Source organism: Syngnathus acus, chromosome 6 (assembly GCF_901709675.1).
Source record: "Syngnathus acus chromosome 6, fSynAcu1.2, whole genome shotgun sequence".
Taxonomy (NCBI): Eukaryota; Metazoa; Chordata; class Actinopteri; order Syngnathiformes; family Syngnathidae; genus Syngnathus; species Syngnathus acus.
Window position 1 is genome coordinate 13836286 of NC_051092.1, and position 23705 is coordinate 13859990.

The window sequence follows — 23705 nt, forward strand, 5'->3', positions numbered from 1 at the left end:
CACCAAGAGGCGCTCTAGTAGCGTTGAAGTGTGCAACGTTGTTAACCTGTGTTTTTAGCGAAATCGCGTCTCAACCTCCCCGATAGTGGAATTCATGCATAACGTACAGTACTTTCCTCTGAATTCAAACTTTAAAATAGTCTAAATTGACCCGTGACCTGACGCAAAACTGCCTACCGTGCACTGTAACCGCTACTTCAAGCTTCTTTGGCCGTAATTGATGAAATTACTTATTACTGGCTTGCGTTTGAAATAGATACATTTCTACTTCGCTGAGGTCACCGTTCCAATCTCGGGTTTAGCCCGCTGCCCGCCCTGCTTGTTCCCATTTCCAAGCACTTTGAAGTGAATGCAAGGTGGAGGCTACCTTGACGGTGAAGGCTGCTGTGCGGCTCGGAAAGAAGTTGTGACAGTTTGGCTTTTAACTTTCACTCCACGTCATGGCAGGTCCGGAGCTTTACACCAAGGTAAGCTTACATTTCTAAATTTATCAGTCAACCATTTTTACTCACCAAGTGTGCTTTGCTCGAAACCCCCCGTCTCGTGAACGTAGTCGGAGATATTAAATTCTTCTTGCCTTTATTTTTATCTGTCGGACGCTTAAAATAACTTCTATGGAACGTCTGGTCTCATTTCAAGTGGGTAGTTCAGCGAGTCCTCTGTTTACGACAGCAATGGCATGTTTCGAGGGTACGAACGGCGCAAAAAATACTTCGGAAAAAAAGTAAAAGGAACACCTTTGGTTAAGCAGCAATCGATTGTGAATCAGTTCCACTTGCTGATGTGTAAATGGAACCAGACTTGAACATTCAAATGAGAGACCGTATGTAAGACAATTAATGTGGTGACCATTTCTCCTTCCTTATCCTTTCTGGCAGACTTTTTTGGGGCATTTTTGTATTTTGCCAGTGCTCTCACCACAAGATGAGGTTTCAATATAATTTTACTGTACAGTGTGTATAATTTTGGCACCTCCTACTAGTAATAGAGTAGATATGTTTTGACTGAGGCTACATGCCAATTTTCCATAGGAACAAAAACTCTTTGCAACAGGAATTAAGGTTGGATGGTTGTGACTTGATTTCTCTCAAACTTGTCCACCAGCATGCCCGTGTATGGCTCCCGGATGCCGTGGAAGTGTGGAAATCAGCAAAGCTACTCAAAGATTATGCTCCTGGCAACCAGACGTTATTTCTCCTGCTAGATGATGGCACTGTAAGTCACGGCCGGAATGAGTGTTTGAAGGAATTTGGGCCGAGTTGGTACATGCAGGTGGGGCGAGTCAAACTGTTTTTAGTTCTGACTTGCCCCGAACTGTGTCTTGTGTTGATATAGGAGGTGGAATATAAAATAGACCCCCGAACAAACAACCTTCCACCACTGAGGAACCCCAACATCCTGGTGGGGGAAAATGACCTCACGGCTCTCAGCTACCTCAATGAACCAGCCGTCTTACATAATATCAAAGTGCGCTTCATCGACTCCAAGTTGATCTACACGTACTGTGGTAATGAGCGTCATCTTGTTTGACTCACACTATCTGGGTAGACTTTGGAGTCGTGCTCTGACTTCATCTGGATGATGATGATGATTATTGTGCGCTCTTAAAGGAACACACACAAGATTATTAAAATTGTGCACTTTTTTGCTTGCTCTACTGAGATCTTTCCGGCAATCAACAGGCATTGTTCTTGTTGCCGTCAATCCATATGAGAGTCTGCCCATCTATGAAGCTGACATCATCCACGCCTACCGTGGGCAAGACATGGCCGACATGGACCCCCACATATTTGCAGTGGCCGAGGAAGCGTATAAGCAGATGGCCAGGTGTTCTTCAAATTGAATCGCTGGACTTTGTATTCTTATTGTTTATGCGCTTCGTATCTTTCTGCAGCGATCAACAGAACCAGTCCATAATAGTGAGTGGTGAGTCAGGAGCAGGCAAAACCGTCTCTGCTAAGTTTGCCATGCGTTACTTTGCTACGGTCAGCGGCTCCTCCGGTGAGGCGGATATCGAGGAGAGAGTGTTGGCCTCCAATCCCATCATGGAGGTGATGTTTAACCTCGCAATATACAGACAATAAGCGTTATATAAGTGTGTTCTGGTTTCCGGTCGTGAATGCTATTTCATGTGCGATATTACGTTTAGGCTCTTGGGAACGCCAAAACGACGAGGAATGACAACAGCAGTCGCTTTGGGAAGTACATTGAGATCGGGTTTGATAAAAAGCAACGCATCATTGGGGCTCACATGAGGACGTATTTACTGGAAAAATCAAGAGTTGTTTTTCAGGTCCATGAAATGCTCACTTTAGCATGATCAAATCTATATGTTCTCTTTTTCGCAATGTAAATGTGTGTCTGATTTCCCTTCAGGCTTATGGAGAAAGGAACTATCATATATTTTATCAACTTTGTGCCTCCTCACATTTACCAGAATTTAAAAACTTCAAATTAGGTAAACGCAATTTAGAAACATCTTGTCTTGGTTAAGATTTATAAATGGATCCTTAAGAGCTTGTGACTGATTTGTGTACGGCGTCAAGGTGATGCCGATGATTTCCACTACACTAACCAGGGTCACAATCCAGTCATTGATGGAGTGGATGATGTCAAAGATTTGTGCAACACAAGGAGAGCTTTTTCACTATTAGGCGAGTCTTTTCAAAATCAATATTTTCTCAGTCATAATATATTATTATATTTATGTCCATGTTTCCACTGTTCTTTTTAGGAATCGGTGAAAGCCATCAGATGGAAATTTACCAGATTCTGGCAGCTATTCTTCATCTCAGCAATGTGGAGGTGATCGACCATTCAGGGGACAGAAGCAGCATTTCGGTAAACGGAAAAACACGAGAGGGTGGCTGGAGGGTTTATTTTGGTTAGTGTGATACCAAGAGGGCACCGGTGACAAGTATCGGTGACTGGTATCGGTAGCCATTGCAACTACTCGAGACCTTGAGTTTGCTTCTGTTTTTGCTTTGTTTATTTTCAGACAAACGATTTCCACTTGCTGGTGTTCTGCGAGTTGATGGACGTGCCCCGTGATGAAATGGCCCGCTGGCTCTGCCACAGAAAACTCCAAACGACCACGGAAACGTACGTCAAGGGCCTCTCCAAGAGCAATGCGGTCAACGGCCGAGACGCCCTCGCCAAGCACATTTATGCTCGACTCTTCAGCTGGGTTGTTGGCTGTATAAATAATGTGCTCAAATCGGCAATTAAGCAACACTCGTTCATTGGCGTTCTGGACATTTATGGGTATGTTCTTATCATCCTTCTCTGTTTTATTTTGGCGATAATATTTGGGCCTTTATTTTGCTTTTTCCATTTTTTCTTTCTCCAGGTTTGAAACATTTGACACCAATAGCTTTGAACAATTTTGTATCAACTATGCCAATGAGAAGCTCCAGCAGCAATTCAACCTGGTATGATTGTTGTTGGTCTACATGCTTTTTTTTTTTGTCATAACATTGCCATTTATGATTCCAGCATGTCTTCAAACTGGAGCAAGAAGAGTACATGAAAGAAGAGATTCCATGGACACTGATTGATTTCTATGACAACCAGCCATGCATCAATCTCATCGAGGCAAAATTGGGTATCCTGGACCTTCTGGATGAGGAGTGCAAAGTAGGTGGAGATATTTTTTTTCTTGATAGAACCAATTTGGTTAGAATTCACACATCTCAGTTTTATTTGTAGGAATGATCCAGATGAAGCTTTATCACAACTTTCACACAGGCTGAGCCTACATGTTGTTTTGAGTAAAAGGCAGTGAGCGAATAGGTCACTGACTTCTTCCTGTTTCCGTAGATGCCGAAAGGTTCTGACGGTACCTGGTGTCAGAAAATGTACAACAACCTGTTGAAGCAGAACGCTCACTTTGAAAAACCGAGGCTGTCAAACAGTGCCTTTATTGTCCACCACTTTGCAGATCAGGTAAAGAAATGCTTCAGTTTAAAAAAATAAAAAAATAATTTTGTGTCCTTTTTGAAGAGCTCTTTAAATCCTGTCATCCGTGCCTTGCCACCGAACAGAAAAACAGAGTCTCCCGTTATTAAAAATGTTCCATGCACTGCATCATTTCCCTTTGCTGAACAATTATGAAATGGAAATGTGGATGACGCAAATGTTCTCATGAAAAGTGTGTGTGTGGAAGAGTAAATACTTTCACTGTTAATGCCAATACCAACATTTACTTTCATCACAATATTAGCTTGTACTTTAATTAGCGACACAGTTGAGTCAGCTAGCTTTAGCATGATGACTTTTGCTCATTTTTCCCCTTTACAACTTTGTGCCCAGGTGGAATACCAGTGTGATGGTTTCTTGGAGAAAAACAAGGACACAGTCAATGAGGAGCAAATATGCGTGTTGCAAAAGAGTAAGGTAAAATGAAAATCATTTGTGACCGCTGCTATGGCGTACAGCACAATAGAGGAATTTCCTTTAACGGTCATTTACAGGAAGTTGTTGTCGGTACCCTTTCAAATTAGAATCCAGCTGGAAATTCTCACTCGATATTATTGTGTGCACACACCCTGGAATTGTTGTGCCAGCACTATTGGAGGAAATTGGAGTTTAGGTTGTACTGGGAAATCAAAACGATGCCACCTTGTGGCCACTGACATAAACAACTTCTCAATTTTCTTCTCAGTTTGAATTTTTGCTGAAGCTGTTTGTGGGAAATGACAAGGCAACGAGTTACACCAACAGACCCGCTAGCAGCACAAAGAGATCGGGTCAGTCGCAGAGAGGTAACAAGAAGACTGTTGGACTGCAGGTGAGGTCAGAAACTGCTGATCGCTACAATTTTATTTTTTACTGCACTTCACTACTGTAACAATAAAAGAAAACTTAAAAAAAAAAACGGATAAAATGTATAATGGCTGTCTGTAATGTTTGTGAACCATCTTTCATTTTATTGAATGTTCATCACTTGTGTTAGTTTCGACAGTCTCTACATTTGCTGATGGATACTCTTAATGCAACGACTCCTCACTACGTACGCTGCATTAAACCAAACGACCAAAAAGTGCCGTTCAGGTAAAAGCGAATGTGATGATTTTTTGCTTGTGTGACTCTCTGGATTGAGTAACATGTGCTATGTGATCAAGCTTGGACCCGTTGAGGGCAGTGCAGCAACTGCGAGCATGCGGCATCCTGGAAACGATCCGAATCTCGGCAGCTGGATTCCCATCCAAGTAGCAGCACTCTTTTAAAATGAAGCCAATGATATTTTGAATGAATAGACCTAAATAATGTTTATGAATGTTGCAGATGGACCTATCAGGAATTCTTCTGTCGTTACCGGGTCCTTATGAAGCAGAAGGATGTGCTTCCTGATGTAAAACAGACGTGCCAAAATCTGCTCAAAAAGCTTATCCAGGTGTGAATTATATATAAAATCACTCTTAACTATGTCTATACTGATGATGCTATATTGTGATTTTGTTCTCAGGACGAGAACCTGTATCAGTTTGGTAAAAACAAGATCTTCTTCAGAGCCGGCCAGGTGGCCTACTTTGAAAAATTACGTTCCGAGCGGCTCCGAAGGGCTTGCGTCAGCATCCAGAAGACCATCCGCTGTTGGCTGGCCCGTAAGAAATACCTGAGGATGAAGCAGTCTGCCGTCACCGTTCAAAGATACGTGCGGGGTCACCAGGCACGCCGGTGAGCAGATCGATTCAAAAACAGCAGAAGGATTCATTTGAATCGAATGACAAATGCTCCCCTCTCGCTTTCAGTTATGTACGTTTTCTGCGGAGAACAAAAGCAGCCGTCGCCATTCAACGTAATGTTCGAATGTGGGCGGCCAGAAGACGCTACCAAAAGCTACGATCTGCATCTATTGCCATTCAATGTTTCTTCAGGGCGTATGCAGCCAGAAAGATGTACTATAAGGTAATGTCAGCAAGAAAGTCAAAGTTGTTACCACTGTAAAAACGAGTCTCGCCAAATCTCATTTTTATTTCTTGTCCTCACCATGAACTCATTTCTGTTCCAATATACAGATTTTGTATGAGGAAAAAGCTTTGGTCATCCAAAAGTGGGTAAAAGGTTGGTTGGCCAGGCAACGTTATCGACGTGCCCGGGCACACATCATCCTACTGCAGTGCTGCGTACGTCGTATACTGGCCAAACGGGAATTAAAGAAGCTGAAAGTTGAGGCGCGCTCTATGGAGCATCTCAAGAATCTCAATGTTGGCATGGAGAACAAAATTATGCAGTTGCAACACAAGCTAGACGAGCAGGTGAGAGAATTGTGTTGCCGGATGTGTTAGATATTATTTGATCGCAGGGCTAGCTTCAAGCAGTGTCGTGGTTTTAACACCTTGCTCAAAGGCACCTCATCAGTTCTAATGAAGTGAGCTGTATTGTGTCCTTTTTATGAAACTAATTCATCTCGACGCATGTTGGAATTAGCTTAATTTACCCTCATTAATACAATTAAGTGCATGGAATTATTAGGAATGCGGAAATGGATTGATGTTAGTGTAGTCCACGTTGTGGATGACGACCATGAGGAAAGCCAAGACAACTTGCCTTAAGACACATCGTCGCTGGGCGTTGTCGGCGCATCACATGCACACCATGTGCTTGCATTCCCCCGCAGCACAAAGACGTCAGGGAGCTCAGCGAGAGGCTGAATGCCGCGGCCAAGATCCATGATATGGAGAGAGAGCGACACTGCAAAGAGATAGAAAGTCTTCAGAGGTCCGAGCAGAAGGCCAAAGCCAAGACAGAAAGGCTCCCTTCACTTATGGAGCAGCTCTCCTTTCTTCAGCGGGAGCTGGAGAACACCCGTGGTGAGAAAGAAGTCTTGGAAGAGCAGAACGACGTCTACAAGGAGCAGACACAACAGGCGAGCCTCCTCCTTTTCTCGTATTTTATTTCTTTACGACTTTATGGATGTGTTCCGGCGTTGTTTGTGTCCCTTGAGTCGACTGCGTTGCTGCGATGGCTTTGCTATGATTTTGTTGGATGGAGAAAAGTTGCATGTGTTCATTTATTAACATTTAACCGCGCTTACTACTATGAAAAAAAAAATACTATGACAATTCACAAATGAATTTTATTTTGTAGCTGGCCAATGAAGGTCATCATTTAAACCAGGGGTGGGCAAACTTTTTGAGCTCGCGAGCTACTTTTGAAATGACCAAGTCATAAAGATCTACCCACTAAAAAAAAAAAAAAAATGTATATATATATATATATATATATATATATATCATCGTGAAAAAAAAGTCCTACTCCCATTCCCTATGAAAGTGATACTTCTTACTATGGCCAGCTCCCCCACTTATTTTTATACCCTTTCTTAAGTTTAAGAGAAAAAACAGGGTTCTGACAATTGGAGGGAAATCGCGAGCTAGCGTGTTTGTGTTGTGTTGTTAGCGCCGTTGTTTGTACACGCATCAAGTGCCAAAAAAATAATAATAATCACGCGATCGACCAATAGTAGCTTGGCGATCGACCGGTTGATCGCGATCGACGTATTGCGCACCCCTGATTTAAACTGTCTTGTGCAACAACAAGAATTTTAGTGACATATTTATTATTGTTACTATTTTTTGGTTTTGTATCTGAGTTTCCGATATTCACGGCTGCATTTGCTGTCAGGTGGTAGAGGAGCTAAACATGAAGAATGGCTTGCTGAATGATGAAAAGGAAAATCTTAACCAGGTCATCCTGGAACAAAAACAACAGTTAACAGGTAAAATGTAAATACAACTTTCAGTCTGTTTATAAATGACTAAATTACTAAAAATGTTGTTCTCAGAGGTTAAAAGCCAAGTGGAAAACACTGAAAAACTACAGGAAGAGTTAGCGGAAGAGCGCGCCCGGTACCAAAGCCTACTGAGTGAACACCTGCACCTACGTGAGCTGCATAAAGACCTGAAGGAGGAACTGCAACGTAGGCTGGTGGGGCAGTTTTTTATTTATTTGAATTTATTTATTTTAATTTATTTATTTATTTTATGTTTTTTTTTTTTTTTTTTTTAATGGACGAGAATTACTCAACTTTGTTTAGCTTTTTCCATTGACAGAGTCCATGCAAGAGGACAGAATACACAAGCAACTTGCCTAAATGTAATCCAATGATTGGCTCTACTGCTGGACAGGACAGCTCAATGGACAAAGCGATAATGTACTAAACAAGATAATTTGTTGTCATTATGTAACCCATCATGTTTTTCCATTTTCAGATTAGTCACATCATTCGCAAAGAAACTGGCAGAATTTTTTTTTCAACTCAATGACTGCTCAAAGTGGACGTTGGCTGATGTCTACTTAGGTTGCACTACTGCTTTTTGTGTCATTATAGGATGAGACCCCCTCCAATGTCGACCTGCCGCTCATTCTCAAGCTCCAGAGAAGAGTGAGAGAACTTGAGCGGGACAAACAATCGCTACAGCGGCACCTAGATGAGAAGGAAGCCCAAGAGGAAGAAGCCAAGGTATGTCCTCAACCCTTTGAGTCGTTCATATTTTCTTGATGCTATTTTCATTGTTGGTGAATTTCCGAACAAAGGATGTGGAGGAGGAGCTCACTGTTGGTAGAGCAGAATTGGATTTGGAATCGCTTAAGGTACAACATTGGATGAATATTTATACATTCTTAACAACGGTTCGAAAACTAACTTCATGAATGAAATTATTTTATTCAGCGCCAAGAGCTAGAGTCTGAGAATAAGAAGTTGAAGCAGGACTTGAGTGAACTGCGCAAGTCTTTAACCAGTGAGAACAGCGAAATGCTACCCCCTGCTGTCGGCTCCACGACATACAACGTGCTGCTGGAGCAACTCGACTCTTCCAACGAGGAGTTGAAATTGCGAAAAGAGGAAGTGCTTCTTCTCCAGTCACACATAGTCCGCCAAGAGGCTATGAAATACAAGGTGACAATGAAATACTACAAATGACATATTAATTATTTCTGCTATTAGTTTCCCCCTTGATGTAATCTTTAACTCCCCCCCTCCAGGACTCTGCACTCGGAGAGGGTGTGAATTTAAACCTTAGTGAGGTTCCTTTATTCCAAGATACTGACAGGTAAAACAATTGTTCTCCTAGTCTTCATTTAAATGTTACTAAACACATATCCTGTATGATCTTCACCTGGCAGGCCCACTGACATCCATACGTTGAATGAGGACGGAGAGCTGTGGCTGGCTTACGAGGGCTTAAAGGAGACCAACAGGTTCATTTATTTATTCATTTATTCATTCTTTTTATTTTATTTCTTTTTTTTTTTTTAATGTATTTATTATTCTTTTTTTTTAATTTTTTTAATTATGCTGTATAAAAGGCATGGCCAGCTACGGTCCTCATGTATGTCACTTGAGACAGTGTCAATTCAGTTCATGTAACTGGATGTTGTGACTTGAAATCTCAGGGTTCTGGAGTGCCAAATGCAGAAGCTGGAAAGGCAGCACGGTGAGAGGTATGAGAAACTGTTGGAGGAGGTGAACACGCTCAAGCAAGAAAAAGAGCAGCAGCAGAAGCTGTTGGCTCAAACTTTGCTGCTCCCTGAAGATGCTCGTATTGAAGCGGGCCTGGAGCTTGAAATTACTCGGCTCACGCTGGAAAATCTGGTGGGTTTACTCTCGAAAATAGCATACATGCACAATCAGATCCAAATTAAGGGCTCTATTTAAAATATTCAAAAAATAAATAATGTAATAAAATAATCGTAAACTATCATATTATTTCGATCAAGATACGATTAGGTGAGGCTGTCAAAAGTTGTAGCCAGTGATCCAAATATGAAAAGATATCAAAAGTAAACATTATTTAAATATTTGTATTTCTCACCTCTTTTTGTTTTACAATTAGGTGTGTATGGAAGTGGCGCTTGTCCTGTCCCTAATCCAGTATGTCTGCATATTTGCAGGAGCTCATGGAGCAACAGGACAAACAAGACAAAACTATTGTCAATCTGAAAAAAGACCTTCAGCTGTACAAGAGCAGAGTAGAAGAGTTTCAAGGTAATCCCATCAAACTGAATGCCGCTGGCTGTTATAGTTCACTCATCAGTTGTGGAATGCTCGTTCACTTGTATGATTATCTTTTGTTTATGCAATACTCCCATCCGGCCACAGAGGGCGCCATTGCTTTGTGAAATTGTCTATTTTTTTTAATGGCATCTTGTAACTCATTCCTTGGCGTTTGTATGGGGAATTAGCGCCCTCTTGTGGAGACACCCTCAATTCTATGTTCAATTCTATTCTTGATTTTTCTGTCAAGCTCAACAAAGAAAAGCATCCATTTCGACGAATTCTCCTGCCGAAGCAGTGAGCATACCTCGCAAGGAGAGAGAGTACCAGGGAATGTTGGAGTACAAAGAGGGTGAAGAGGGCCGCCTCGTTAAAAGTCTGGTTTTAGGTATGACGAAACCAATCATGCTTGAGTGACTGACATCGACTTGTGGGAACACCTAAACGTGAGCATGTCAAGCCTGATTGTGTTGCTTGGAATTGTTCTATTCAGACCTGAAGGCCCGTGGCGTCGCTGTCAACTTCCTTCCTGGCCTTCCTGCTTATATCATCTTCATGTGTCTGCGATACGCTGACAGAGTTAACGATGATCAGCGAGTCAGCACGTTGCTCAATTCTGTGCTCTGCAGCGTCAAAGGAGTCATTAAGGTTCAGTATCAAGGAAACAGGTTGGGAGGGGGGGGGGAGTATGTGACGGCAGCGACTGTATGTGTTGTTTTTTTTGTTTCTATAGCGAAGAGGAAAAGATTTTGACGTCTCGTCTTTCTGGTTATCCAACATGAGTCGACTACTTAACTGTCTGAAGCAATATAGTGGAGATGATGTAAGCATGAGTCCATTATGAGACGACTCAAGAACCTCTAAAGGACACATTTGATTATTTCTCCAAAACTCCTTCTTGCAGACGTTTAAGAAGCACAACACAGCGAAACAGAACGAGCATTGCCTGACCAACTTTGAGCTGACAGAGTATCAGAATGTTTTTGCCGACCTCGCCGTTCAAATTTACCGTCGGCTTATTGAAAGCATGGAAGACACCCTACAGCCCCTCATAGGTGACATCAACATGTGTGAATCAAACCAAAGTGGTCCTGACCGTATTTGTCACGTGCAGTTTCTAGCATGTTGGAGCACGAGACAATCCAGGGGGTTCTGGGCTCCAAACCGACAGGTCTGAGGAAAAAGAGCTCGGGTTCCCCAGAGGATGACTCGGTGACGGTGGAAGTCCTCCTGCAGCAACTTGGGCTCTGGCACGCCACCATGATCAAGCATGGGATGGACTCTGGCCTCATTAAACAAGTAGTCCGGCAGCAGTTCCACTTGATATGTGCTGTCACTCTGAACCACCTGCTGCTCAGGAAGGACATGTGCTCATGGAGTAAAGGGCTTCAGATCAGGTAGCTGCTTTTATCTGCTGACTTTTGCAATTAATTAGATTTCAATTAATGTCTGACTTTTTAAACACAGTCGCACACACCCTGACCTGTTTGCGTGCGTCCTCCGTGGTCAGGTACAATGTGTGGCAGTTGGAGGAGTGGCTGGCGGAGAGGGAGCCGGCCGACTGCGGTGCCAAAGAAATGTTGGAGCCTCTCGTACAGGCCGCGCAGCTGCTGCAGGTCAACAAGAAGACTGAGGCAGACGCTCAGGCAATCTGCAACATGTGCACGGGCCTCACCACCGCACAGGTTCATCATCAGTTCATGTTTTACATGTCACGTGTGGTTTTTGTTTTGATCATCACGTGTTCTCCATCGTAGATTGTTAAAGTGTTGACGCTCTACACGCCAGTGATTGAGTTTGAAGAGCGCGTGACAACCACATTCATCGCAACCATTAGAGTGAGTTGTTATGATGGGCGAACATGTGCAAGAGTGCAGTGCTCTTTTACAGTCGTCAAATTATTAACTTGTTCCATTTTGGCCCTTATAGGACATCTTGAAAGACAGAGAGGAATCGTCCACACTGATGATGGATGCCAAGAAAGTCTTTTCTGTAACACTTTCCTTCTCGCCCTCCACTGTGGCGCTGGAGACCATTCAGATCCCTATTAGCTTAAAACTGGACTTCCTCAACCGCATCTAAAAACAGCTTTTGACAGACACAGTATTTGCTGTGGTTTTCATCATAGTTTGTATCTAACTTTTGTATTCACGTGACAATAAAATAAATAATATAAACATATAGAAAGGCTATAGAGTTTAATATAAAAACACTATTTTTGGAAATGCAGGGGACTTAAAAGTATGTTTAGTGGCGCAAGAGGAATAATATAATAAACTATGGATGTATGATTTTGTAAAGGAAGGAAAGTGAAATATAATTGAAATGTTGAATATGACAGAATTGTTCAATACATTAAAAAAAAGATATATTTTTAAGAGAGTCTTGACATTCTGATTTGTTCTCATGCGGTGTTATTTTTGTTTGTCATTACAAACATAACTTTAAAAGTCATAAAATCAACTCGCTTTCATCCAGGAAATGAACACGATGAATGTAATCAGACAGGTCTGTGCACTCCAAAACTCATCTGCTTGTCTGCTGCCAGACATGAAAAAGATTGAAAAACTTATTATATTTATTTTGAAGCATATTTAACACGCTGAAGGTATCCTGGACACTACAACAGAAAACACTCTTAGTACTGTATGGTCAAGTGGATTTTTTTTTTTCCCCTCGTGTGAATTGAAATAAATAAATGACGTGAACGCTTCCTGTTACTAACTGTAAATCTCCCAAGGAACTTTATTGAATTTGCATCCGGATTCTTGCGCTTTGGATCCTTAAACAAACGAGCACTGCGTCACAAGACAGGTGGGCGGAGTCTCCTGTCATAGAAGCAACAGGTGAGAGGCTCCCGCCGGTGAAGTTAGCAAGGAGAATACAATACAAACGGACGGTGTAAGGCACTGCTTTTTCAAAACAAAAGCTTTAAAAATGATGGTTTGCTAATCCACACATTTCTGTGTTTTTTATTATTTCACACTTGAACTGATTTTTATACTTTTGCGACATAGGAAATATGATCATACAAACACACAACAAATTTTACTTTAAAACAAGTTAAGTAGCAGAAATAATTTGAAAAAATCTAACCGGATCTGTCGTTTTGTTCTTGTCAGCTTAAATGATGATTTTGGTCATGGTTGAGTTAACTCAGGGACGAAAAAATGTCGGTAATTTACAGAGCAGATGTTGAACAAATATTTCGCCGTTAGGGTTTAAAAAGTAAATCATGGTGTTGATTCAGCTATACACGCGGGTAAGAAAAGCTTCTTTTTACTTCAAGTTGTGTATTTATAATTCGATTTGAGAGACATATGGTAACTTTGTAAAATATTTTCGGAGGCGAAATCCCATGGAAAATGAACTATTAGTGTCATGCAATATTGTTTAGGTTATTTTCGGGATTTTTTGCGTGTAAGTAAAGGGAAAGTCTTTAAAGTGTTTAACAAGTGTGTAATTTTCCAATCTGCACTCTAGTACAATAGAGTGTGGATTCCAGATGCTGAACAGGTATGGAAATCAGCAGAGATTGTGAAAGACTTCCATTATGGAGATGATAGTTTACAACTGCTTCTGGAAAATGGCACAGTAAGTGAAATTGACAAAATTCACAAACACCTGTAGTTGAATAAAATAACCAGACACATCACATGACCATGTCTTCTCCTAAAGGAACTCAAGCTGCCCGTTGACTCGTCGCCACCAGAACTCCCTCCTCTTCGCAACCCTGACATCTTAGTTGGGGAAAATGACCTCACTGCACTCAGCTACCTCCATGAACCTGCAGTCCTGCACAACCTCAAAGTGCGCTTTCTAGAGTCCAAAATCATCTACACCTACTGTGGTAGGTCCAGAAGGAATGTTTTGTTTCGCTCAAGGAAGTGCTGATCAGGTGCTTGTCTCCTCCGCAGGCATCATCCTGGTGGCTTTGAATCCGTACAAGCAGATTCATATCTATGGAGATGCAATCATTCACGCATACTCGGGTCAGAACATGGGCGACATGGACCCTCATATCTTTGCAGTGGCCGAGGAGGCTTACAAACAGATGGCCAGGTGGAAACGCAAACAAACATTACATTCAATTGGACTGTAATTTAAAGTTAAATACAACTGAACTGTACTTTTTAATTTTACTGTGCTTGAAGAGCAAAAAAAAAGATGCAGAAAATCATCATATTCTCAATAACAGTTGTTTGCTGTCTTGACCAGAGACCACAAGAACCAATCTATCATCATCAGTGGCGAGTCTGGAGCTGGTAAAACAGTGTCAGCTCGATATGCTATGAGATACTTTGCTGTTGTCAGCAAATCTGGCAGCAAGACCCAAGTTGAAGACAAAGTCTTAGCGTCCAATCCCATAACTGAGGTGACAAACGCTCATTCTCAACATCACAGTGAGGACGGTTGGTGCGTCAATCTTGCTTGACTTTCTCTCAGGCCATCGGGAACGCAAAGACGATCAGGAACGACAACAGCAGCCGTTTTGGGAAATTCACTGAGATCAGTTTTGACAATAGGTATCGAATCATTGGTGCAAACATGAGGACTTACCTGTTGGAGAAATCCAGAGTTGTTTTCCAGGTATGGCAACTTGACATTCTGGTCAGTTCATCTTTCTACTGTGTCACATGTGTAACATTTTTTCTTCCAGGCTGAGTCTGAGCGAAACTATCATATATTTTACCAAATGTGCGCCTGTGCACATCTGCCACAGTTCAAGGCACTCAAACTGTGTAAGTGTGTAAAGGTTTGGGACACAATCTCACTGATGTATGTCCATATATTTAATGTGCAGGTATTTTTTTGTTTGTCTTACAGTGAGTGCCGATGAGTTCAACTACACAGGCATTGGTGGCGATATCATTATTGAAGGTGTGGACGACAGGAAAGGCATGGAGGAGACTCAGCAGACCTTCTCACTATTGGGTAAAGCATGATGGAATGGAGGTGCAACACTACTCTTTCATATTTATTAAACCTCTTTGTGGTTGTTTAGGACTGAAGGAGGACTTTCAGTCTGATGTCTTCAAAGTTCTTGCAGCCATTCTCCATCTGGGAAATGTGGAAATTAAGAGCTCTGGTGATGATAGGTCCACCATTTCAGTGAGTCTTGTTGTTTTCTAAGTCTTACTCTAGTGACAATATTAATAATACCAAATCTACTCAAATCCAATTTGAGTGTTGTATTAAAATTTTCCTTAAGTATAATAAATATAATCATTCACACATAGGGCCACATACTTCCTAACCAGAAAAAATAGTATATGTATTTTAAATATGGACAAAATATTTGCAAATTATAATTTTTACGCCTGTATTTCTTTTTTTGTCAAGAAACTTACATTAAGTGCAAAAACTGATTTTTGTACATATTTTTTCTCATGTCAAGTCTCTCAAATAATAATAATAATAATAATAATTATTATTATTATTATTATTATTATAAATATTATTAAGCGCAACAATAACCACAATTAAATAAATTAAAATACACTGGCTGTGTCAGTCAAAACTGATGATTGTCGTTTTTAGAAAAGTATGTGTTGCTCTTTTAACATCAACAATATTTTGTATATTTTCCTAACTTTCAGCACAGCGATTCACATCTGCACATCTTCTGCGAGCTGTTGAGTGTGCGTGCAGACGACTTAATGCGTTGGCTGTGCAATCGGAAGCTTGTCCTGGTGGCCGAGACGGTGGTGAAACCGTTGCATAAAGACCGCGCAGTGAATTCCAGAGACGCCCTGGCCAAACGCATCTATGCCCATTTGTTTGACTGCGTCATTAACAAGATCAACAAAGCACTGCAGGTTCCCGGGAAGCAACATGCTTTCGTAGGGGTTCTGGACATTTATGGGTAACAGAAAGAAAATAGTGTTATTTTCTATCTTTTGATTATTTCGTGTCTCAACTTTTATTGTGTGGTCCTCAGCTTTGAGACTTTTGACATCAACAGCTTTGAGCAGTTTTGTATCAACTATGCTAATGAAAAGCTTCAGCAGCAGTTTAACTTGGTCAGTACCACATCAGCACAAATCTCTGCATGCTCTTCATTCGGTTGCTCATGAAGTTGTCCTTTTTCTTTCCAGCATGTTTTCAAACTGGAACAGGAGGAATACATGAAAGAAGACATCCCTTGGACGTTAATAGATTTCTATGACAATCAGCCAGTCATTGATTTGATTGAAGCCAAAATGGGAATCCTTGATTTGCTTGATGAAGAATGCTTGGTAACAAAAAAAAATATATATTCAACTGGTGCTGATTTTATTCAATCTCTTGCTCTCAATGACAAACAAGCTATTTGCTTTACAGTTTCCTCAAGGCACTGATCAAAGCTGGCTCCAAAAGCTGTTCAACTACCTGGATGGCAATCCCTTGTTTGAGAGGCCCAAACTGTCAAATGAGACCTTTGTCATTCAACACTTTGCAGACAAGGTGCGGAACACAAATCAACATTCAAATTCTTGGAAAGGTTAGGACTGAAAGGCAACTTGCGCAAAGTCTAAAATGTCTTGGTAATATGATGAATTAAGATTCATGAAATTCAAATTATTTTGATTAATTAATTATGAGTCGTGTCCAAATTCACTATTGTAGTGTATCATGGTGTTCTTAATATTTTTTGTCTGTTTTGCTGCTCAAAAGGTGGAGTATCAATGCAAAGGTTTTCTTGAGAAGAACCGAGATACTCTTTATGAAGAACTGGTTGCGGTTTTGAGAGTCAGCAAGGTAAACAAAATAAAACAAAGACTTTATGATCGTAACAATACATGACAAACACAAAAGTGCTTAATGCTCTTCTTGCCACTGTTATCAGTTCGCCTTTCTGGCCCAATTTTTCCAAGACGAGGGGCCGAGTGTTCCGAACATAAAAGGTATCAAGGTGAAGCCGGCCAGGCCTGGTGTGAAATCTACCAATAAACAGCTGAGGGCCTCAGTTGGAGCTAAGGTGGACATGTTTACCCCGTCGCCGTGTGTTTAGCAGTTTTGGTCATCTTTTGGCGTCTTTTGCTGACACCTTGTGAATATAGTTCTGCAGCTCTCTGTCGTTGCTGATGGAGACACTGAACGCTACCACGCCTCACTATGTGCGCTGCATCAAGCCAAACGATGAAAAGCTGCCATTTGAGTAAATACTAGTCAAGCCTTATTTATTGGTTCGGAGCTTATCTCCAGAATGACAGTTTTTGTTGTTGTTTTTTTTAGATATGATTCCGGAAGGGTGGTGCAGCAGCTGCGGGCCTGTGGAGTGCTTGAAACAATTCGCATCAGTGCCCAAAGTTACCCATCAAGGTGATCTGCTTTCATCAGTAAACGACAAATGTTTTGCATATCTTATTCCAATGCAAAAATCTTGTGTTTGCAGGTGGACCTACTTTGAGTTTTATAGCCGCTACAGTATCCTCATGACCAACGAGGAGGCGAGCATCAGTGACAAGACACTGGCGTGCAAAGATGTGCTTCAGAGGTTGATTCAGGTGTGGGTCATTGCGTCGGTGATTTATTATTATTCGTTTCCTGCTTCTCCAATTACAACCACAAATTCGAGGTTTTGTTCTTTTTTCTTTGATTCTGTCTCCAGGACCCAAACCAGTACAAGTTTGGTCGCACAAAGATCTTCCTCCGAGCTGGTCAGGTAGCATATTTAGAAAAGCTGCGTCTGGATCGACTAAGAGGGGCGTGCATTACCGTCCAGAAATACGTCCGTGGATGGATCCAGAGAAGAAACTACCAACGCTTGAGGCAGGCAGCCATCCTGATACAACACTACATCCGTGGCAAGAAGACTATACGGTTAGTGGCTAGATTGAAAACCTTGAGACCCAGATGTCACAATTTGTGTTTTTTGTTTGTGAACTGCAGTAAAGCAGTGAGCGCAGCAAACCTGAAGCAGGGATGGTCAGCGGTTGTCATTCAGAGATACTGGAGAGGCTTCCGCATTAAGAAGAGCTACCAAACGGTACGCTTGGGCATCATCATCATCCAAGCTTACACACGAGGTTGGCTGGCCCGTAGATCCTATTCAAAGGTCTGTAACGGTAGCTTCCTTGGCAGTATTTGTGAAGATACGGAATCATAGTCAGACTTTAAATGACCTGGTCGTCATTGCTCAGCTGGTGGAAGCACGCAAGGCATCGGTGCTGCAGAAGTACGCCAGAGCATGGCTGGCTCGACGGCGTTTTAACGCCATGCGTCGATTGGTGCAACAGGTTCAGCTGTCATTCAGGGTGCAGCAGCTCCGAAAGAAAAATGAGGAGCAGGTAAATGTCGTCTCGAGGCCCGTCGTCCAGTCCTCGGAGAAGACCTGAACTAATCCCTGATCCTTAATCCCAGAGTAAGGAGAACTGCGGGTTGGTGGAAAGACTGACCAGTTTGGCCAACTCCCATTCTCAAGCCATGGAAAGGCTGCAGGCTCTGGAGACACAGCTGAAAAAATCAGCCACTCAGAAGGCATCTTTGGAAGCAAGAGAGAAGAAGGTCAAAGAAGATGCCTCTCTGGTCAGTCAGTTTTTATTGTAGTCCCCGCCATGTGACCAGATGGCCTAGGTCCATTACGTCCTTCCTCTATAAATTATCTGCAAATATTAAGTACACAGAGTCAACATGGGTGGATGATGTACCCATAATGGCTCCTCTTGCGAATGACGCAGCAGCTTTGAGAAGAAAGTAGGACACGCCCACCTGGGAGAAGCAGCCCACAGTGTAAAGATTTGTATTTGGTCCAAAGAGACTAGCACAAGCCTCCCATTGATGTTTTTGACAAAGTATCCAAACATTCACCACAAACCGAGACTATTGGTGGAGTACTGAACCAAGCAGGATTCACAGGATCCTTATCACCCAGGATATGATGCATCCAGCACAACTGATGGAACAAGGTTGTCACTTGAATCTATTTCTGCAAAGCCTCCATCAGAACTTTGGTCAGCAAACATCTATCTACTAGCCCTAATACACCAAAGGCCCACGCTGTCGGCTACCTACTTGCGCCAGTTGGCAACCTGACTTAAGTCTGTTTTGTTGCTTTTGGAAAGGAACTGAAATGCCGGATTGTGGGGCAGAACTGTGCCTGGAAGTTCTTGGTACATATGTACTGAAGGCAAATGGCTGCCAAGTGATGTCAACATGCTCATTTTCGACAGTCTCAAATGTAAATTTAGGAATGTTTTAAATTGGGGCCAGTGGTCAATATCAACCAAGGTGTCTGCCACAATTTTCTATTCTGTCCTTTAAAACATTCATCTTCTTTTGGCACTATAGAGAGTGACTGATCTTCAAAGTCAAGTTGATGGCTTAATCATCAAGAAACAGAGCATGGAGAAGATGTTTGAAGCGTCATCCAAAGAACAACAAGGTACAAAGGGTCTATCTTTTCCAGACAGTCTCACTTTTTATTTACCTGTCCCCAACTTTTGACATTATCCGACAGAAAAGTTTGATCAAATAAAGATGACTCTACTGGAGGACAAAGAAACTCAAGCAAGGCTTCGAAAGTAGGTTAAAAAAAAAATTGTCGGCAACACTGCAGTAGTCATGCGAGACTAATGAGATTTCATTTCATCAGAACCGCTGAGTCCAACCTTGAGATCCAGAGAAAGGAACACGACAAGGAACTGGGATTCCTGAAAGAGGAGCTCAGGAAGCTGAAGGACGAGAGAATCAGTCTGCAGATGAAGTTGGAGGATGGCGACCAGATGACTGCCGACCTGCAGGATCAGGTGGCCCAACTCACCAAGCACGTCAAGGTCATTCCTGATCTCCGCAGAGACCTCAGCAACCTACAGAATCTAAAGCAAACCATAGACCGGAAGATGATGCAACATTCTGAAGAAGCAAGAGGTATCCCTGATATTAAACGATCTTGAATTTGATCACAGCTCACGTTAAAGTAATATTTCTTTGCAGCTAAACTGCATGACATTTCAAGACTCCTCACGGGAAGTGTCGTTAAAGAAGAAGTTATTTTGGGGTAATCAATCATTTAGTTTTCTTTTTCTCTCTTGGTTTTTGATTCGAGAGTCTTTTATTGTTACTGAAGGCTAACTGCAGATTATTCCGAGAAGACATATGAAGCAGAAGACCTTCTGGCAGCTTTTACTGGTCTGGAAAAAGCGACCAGGTTTGTTGACCGACCGTCACCCATAAAACGTTTACACACGTGACCTGTTTGACGTCATTGTTGGCAGAACTTTGGAGAACCACCGCAAGGAACAGAAGGAAAGATACGAGACGCAATTAGAAGGCTTGAAGCAGAAAGTGGATTACCTTCAAAATGAGAACAGCAGCTTGCACACGCTTTTTACGGAGAAAAACAACGTCAATGAGAACATTCGCCAAGAGGTGTGCCGACTGAGCAGCGAGAACTGTGTAGGTTCTTTTGTGATTATTTTATGAACGCACTGTAATTTGTGTGTCGGCGTTTTTTTAACGTGACCCGTTTGTTGTCAGGTTATACCTGAGCTGAAAGTTCAGATTTCAGAGCTACAAAGACAGAAACATGAATGTGAGGTTCTTGTAGAAGAGCAGAGAAAAGAGTTAGAGGGTGAGTTTAATGTGGACTAGTGGTCGTTTGAAATTACATTTTTGCATGCATTTTGTTCACTTTTTTTTTTTTTTTTTACGTTTCAAGAAAAAGCAGCCGAGATGAAGAATAATCTTCAAAAGAGGGTTGAAGAAGCCAGTTCAAAGTGCAGGTGAAATTTTCAGATTGAAGTCAGATGTTTGGATCATCCTGTCAATATCCTGATTTAAATCATTTGATTCCTTCAAGGCACTTTGAGGAGCAAGCTGAGGGGCTGGAGGAGGTCAAGACGACCCTTCAGGATCAAATCAGAGACCTTCAAGAGGATAATGCTCACCTGAGCAAGCAACTACAGATGGAGAGAGATGCCAAAATCCGACTGAGGCTTGAAGCCGCGGAGTTGTCTTCGAGAAATTTGGTACGTGTTCCGGGAGACGTCACATAAAGGCTCACAATACCGACTAGTCTGCTTTTCTTAAAGGACTTTGAGGGGCAACTTGACCAGAAGGAAAGAGTCATTAAACAGTTAGAGAATCAAATGATAAGCCTTGAAACAGGTAATCTTGTACCTTTGACAGATATAATGTTCAATGAATATGGCCTTCAATCTTCTGTTGTGTGCCACAGCCCAGAAAAGCTCCTCACCAGGTCCTAAACATTATCTTGGAATGTTGGAATGCAATAAGGAGGATGAATCCCGACTCATTCAGAAACTTATTTTAGGTATTTTTCTTTTTTTTCTTTTCTTCATTTATTTATTTATTTTTATTTGTCACCCAACTATGAATGAAACCAAGACTAGACAATCAAATATTCTCCTCCCTTTTAGACCTTAAGCCCAAAGGTGTGGCAGTCAACATGATCCCAGTTCTGCCATCTTACATTCTCTTCATGTGCATTCGCTACGCTGACTTCTTGAACGACGAAGAAAAATTGCTGTCTTTTATGAATGCCACTATTACTGCCATCAAAAAGGTCACCACGGTGAGTTTAATATGCTTTTTGGACTGGACATATTGGAAATTTACAATAGAGGCCAATGAAATAAAGTATAAAGTGAACATTCTTTTTTCAGAATCACCAGAATGATTTGGCCTTATTGTCCTTCTGGCTGTCCAACATGTACCAGCTGCTCAATTGTCTCAAGCAGTACAGTGGAGAAGAGGTACGGATCTCTCGGTGTTGACCATAATATTGATTAGGGCAGATGTGATTTACTTTGTATTCTTTTTTTCACTCAAGGAGTTCAGCAAGCAAAGTACCCCCCGTCAGCTGAACAACTGCTTGCAGAACTTTGATTTGTCAGACCACCAGCAGGTTGTCAGCGACTTGGCCATCTGCATCTATCACCAGTTCATCTCAGCCATGGAAAGAGCTCTCACCCCTGCGATTGGTACCAAAGCATAAAAACAAATCCATTCATTCGTACGACTAACTCAACATCTGCTCCGCAGTGCCCGGAATGTTGGAGCACGAGAGCTTGCAGGGCATTTCCAGCATGAAACCGAGAGGCTTCATTAAACGTTCTAACAAAAACAATCAAGACACGGAGACCTACACCATCACCTTCATCATCCAGCGACTCTCTCACTTCTACACCAGCATGACTCAACACGGCACAGAGCCACAAATCGTTAAACAGGTGGTCAAGCAACTGCTCTTCCACATTGGGGCGACTACCCTCAATAACCTGCTATTGCGTAAGGACATGTGCTCCTGCAGGAAAGGAATGCAAATCAGGTTGGTGTGTGAGTGTGTGCGTGTGTGTGTGTGTGTGTGAGGGAAATTGCATAGAATGTTATATACTGAATAATTTATCATTATTTATTCATACAAAATTCACCTCACAGTTCGGAGGTGCGGGGTTCAATTCCGGCTCCGGCCTTCCTGTGTGAAGTTTGCATGTTCTCCCCATGCCTGCGTTGGTTTCCTTCGGTGCCACAACTAAGGGTGACAATGTACTCTTACAGATGCAATATTAGCTACCTGGAAGAGTGGCTTCAGGAGAAAGACCTCCAGAATTGTCATCTTATCGACACTCTGAAGCCGTTGACAGAGGCTGCCTGGCTGCTGCAGGTCAGCAAGTCCACAGATGACGACGCCAAGGCCATCACTGAGACATGCGTGGAGCTCAACACAGTTCAGGTACGCCGTCCACTTCTATACAATTTTCTCAAATAATCATCTGAATACTCTCATACAGATAGTCAAGATTCTGAATTCATACACGCCCATGGACGCTTTTGAGAAAAGGGTAGCGTCGTCGTTTGTCCGCAAAGTTCAGGTGGGCTCATATCTGACTACTTTCAAACGGGTGATATCACGTCTTGGACGCTGGATCTGAAAAGTTCCAAATGTCCTCTTTGTTACAGTCGCTTCGACAAGATCACGACAGCAGCGCGCAGCTGATGATGGACGCAAACTATCGTTTCCCTGTTACGTTTCCTTTCTGCTCATCCTCGCAGGCTTTGGAGTTGCTGCAGGTTCCCAATAGCCTTCACCTGGATTTTTTAACTATGATTTGAACTTTGTCTTCTTAATTTTGACCTATAATCAGCTTCGGGATAGATGAAATCTCTTATCGTAGAGAATATACATCACAAAAACATTAGGATGGAACATTGGGTGCAAAAACCTTTACAGGTGAACCTAAATTGACCTTTTTGAAATGTTTTAAATCCGATTGTTTCAGTTGTTTTTGCACAATTTCCTGTATTTAAAAGGAGCTGAACAGCGAAATTCACAGCAGGTGTTTGATTCATAAATTGATGGATAATGTTTTTAAGGACGTGCGTCCACATTTGAGCTTTTCTGTGAGCCTTCCAAATTTCTCTGCATGTGTTTTTATACGTTTTTCCATTCAAAACAGAGGAGACATACTGATTTCATTTAATTTTCCTTGATATAGTTCTTTTAAAATGCAATATTTATCTATTCGTAAATTGCATTTGACTGGATATGGTTCTTAATGGTTTTATTGAAAATGCACTCTCTGTATGTCCCAAGACTGCACATATCAATACACAACATGAAGCAACTCAGCATCGTCAAATGAGAGCCAATTGTCCAATGAGTCAGACAATAATGAACTGCAATGGCGGTAGCATTTTAAGTGAAGGATGTGTGAATACAAATGGTGAAGCAATATGTGTAGACTGACAGTACAAA

At 41.9% G+C, this 23705-nt stretch overlaps 2 protein-coding genes across 4 annotated transcripts in view; both read left to right on the top strand.

Moving 5' to 3' along the window:
* Nucleotides 1–63: 63 nt before the first annotated feature.
* On the top strand, nt 64–12575 carry LOC119123974 (unconventional myosin-Va-like). Of its 2 annotated transcripts, XM_037253468.1 has the most exons (40): nt 64–467; nt 1105–1215; nt 1336–1507; nt 1683–1827; nt 1895–2051; nt 2150–2293; nt 2377–2458; nt 2547–2654; nt 2735–2841; nt 2999–3264; nt 3350–3431; nt 3496–3636; nt 3820–3945; nt 4312–4395; nt 4664–4789; nt 4955–5052; nt 5124–5210; nt 5287–5395; nt 5468–5679; nt 5754–5910; nt 6021–6260; nt 6623–6871; nt 7630–7723; nt 7790–7932; nt 8058–8151; nt 8334–8467; nt 8542–8598; nt 8678–8905; nt 8992–9059; nt 9133–9207; nt 9403–9601; nt 9901–9994; nt 10254–10391; nt 10497–10651; nt 10737–10826; nt 10908–11058; nt 11118–11400; nt 11514–11688; nt 11761–11841; nt 11933–12575. In XM_037253468.1, the coding sequence occupies exons 1-40, from the start codon at nt 441–443 to the stop codon at nt 12083–12085; spliced, it is 5442 nt and encodes a 1813-aa protein (XP_037109363.1). In that variant the 5' UTR covers nt 64–440; the 3' UTR covers nt 12086–12575. The 2 variants fall into 2 exon arrangements, with proteins under 2 accessions (XP_037109363.1, XP_037109365.1); XM_037253470.1 differs by lacking the exon at nt 8058–8151 and having other exon boundaries at nt 8336–8467.
* Nucleotides 12576–13131: 556 nt separating this feature from the next.
* myo5c (myosin VC) overlaps nt 13132–23705 on the top strand; it is a 10635-nt gene continuing 61 nt past the window's right edge. Inside the window, exons 1-40 of one of the 2 annotated variants that reach the window (XM_037253482.1) lie at nt 13132–13265; nt 13487–13597; nt 13682–13853; nt 13921–14065; nt 14222–14378; nt 14450–14593; nt 14664–14745; nt 14831–14938; nt 15009–15115; nt 15604–15869; nt 15945–16026; nt 16102–16242; nt 16328–16450; nt 16661–16744; nt 16833–16964; nt 17047–17144; nt 17222–17308; nt 17382–17493; nt 17598–17809; nt 17879–18044; nt 18130–18276; nt 18350–18514; nt 19277–19370; nt 19446–19509; nt 19581–19855; nt 19922–19985; nt 20055–20135; nt 20203–20383; nt 20465–20558; nt 20646–20709; nt 20787–20955; nt 21019–21094; nt 21165–21260; nt 21367–21521; nt 21613–21702; nt 21780–21930; nt 21992–22277; nt 22508–22682; nt 22741–22821; nt 22910–23705. The exon at nt 22910–23705 is cut by the window's right edge and continues 61 nt beyond it. In XM_037253482.1, coding sequence (XP_037109377.1) covers nt 13239–13265; nt 13487–13597; nt 13682–13853; nt 13921–14065; nt 14222–14378; nt 14450–14593; nt 14664–14745; nt 14831–14938; nt 15009–15115; nt 15604–15869; nt 15945–16026; nt 16102–16242; nt 16328–16450; nt 16661–16744; nt 16833–16964; nt 17047–17144; nt 17222–17308; nt 17382–17493; nt 17598–17809; nt 17879–18044; nt 18130–18276; nt 18350–18514; nt 19277–19370; nt 19446–19509; nt 19581–19855; nt 19922–19985; nt 20055–20135; nt 20203–20383; nt 20465–20558; nt 20646–20709; nt 20787–20955; nt 21019–21094; nt 21165–21260; nt 21367–21521; nt 21613–21702; nt 21780–21930; nt 21992–22277; nt 22508–22682; nt 22741–22821; nt 22910–23062 — 5217 coding nt within the window. In that variant the 5' untranslated portion in view covers nt 13132–13238 and the 3' untranslated portion in view covers nt 23063–23705. The remainder of the gene's footprint in view (nt 13266–13486; nt 13598–13681; nt 13854–13920; nt 14066–14221; nt 14379–14449; nt 14594–14663; nt 14746–14830; nt 14939–15008; nt 15116–15603; nt 15870–15944; nt 16027–16101; nt 16243–16327; nt 16451–16660; nt 16745–16832; nt 16965–17046; nt 17145–17221; nt 17309–17381; nt 17494–17597; nt 17810–17878; nt 18045–18129; nt 18277–18349; nt 18515–19276; nt 19371–19445; nt 19510–19580; nt 19856–19921; nt 19986–20054; nt 20136–20202; nt 20384–20464; nt 20559–20645; nt 20710–20786; nt 20956–21018; nt 21095–21164; nt 21261–21366; nt 21522–21612; nt 21703–21779; nt 21931–21991; nt 22278–22507; nt 22683–22740; nt 22822–22909) is intronic. The other variant, XM_037253483.1, reaches the window with a different exon arrangement.

Excerpts from the sequence above, each read along its gene's own strand:
- LOC119123974 (XM_037253468.1), top strand. The coding sequence starts at position 441 with ATGGCAGGTCCGGAGCTTTACACCAAG. Across the intron at positions 1,216-1,335 it reads TCCTGCTAGATGATGGCACT|GAGGTGGAATATAAAATAGA; the intron begins GTAAGTCACGGC and ends GTGTTGATATAG. Across the intron at positions 5,053-5,123 it reads GACCAAAAAGTGCCGTTCAG|CTTGGACCCGTTGAGGGCAG; the intron begins GTAAAAGCGAAT and ends TATGTGATCAAG.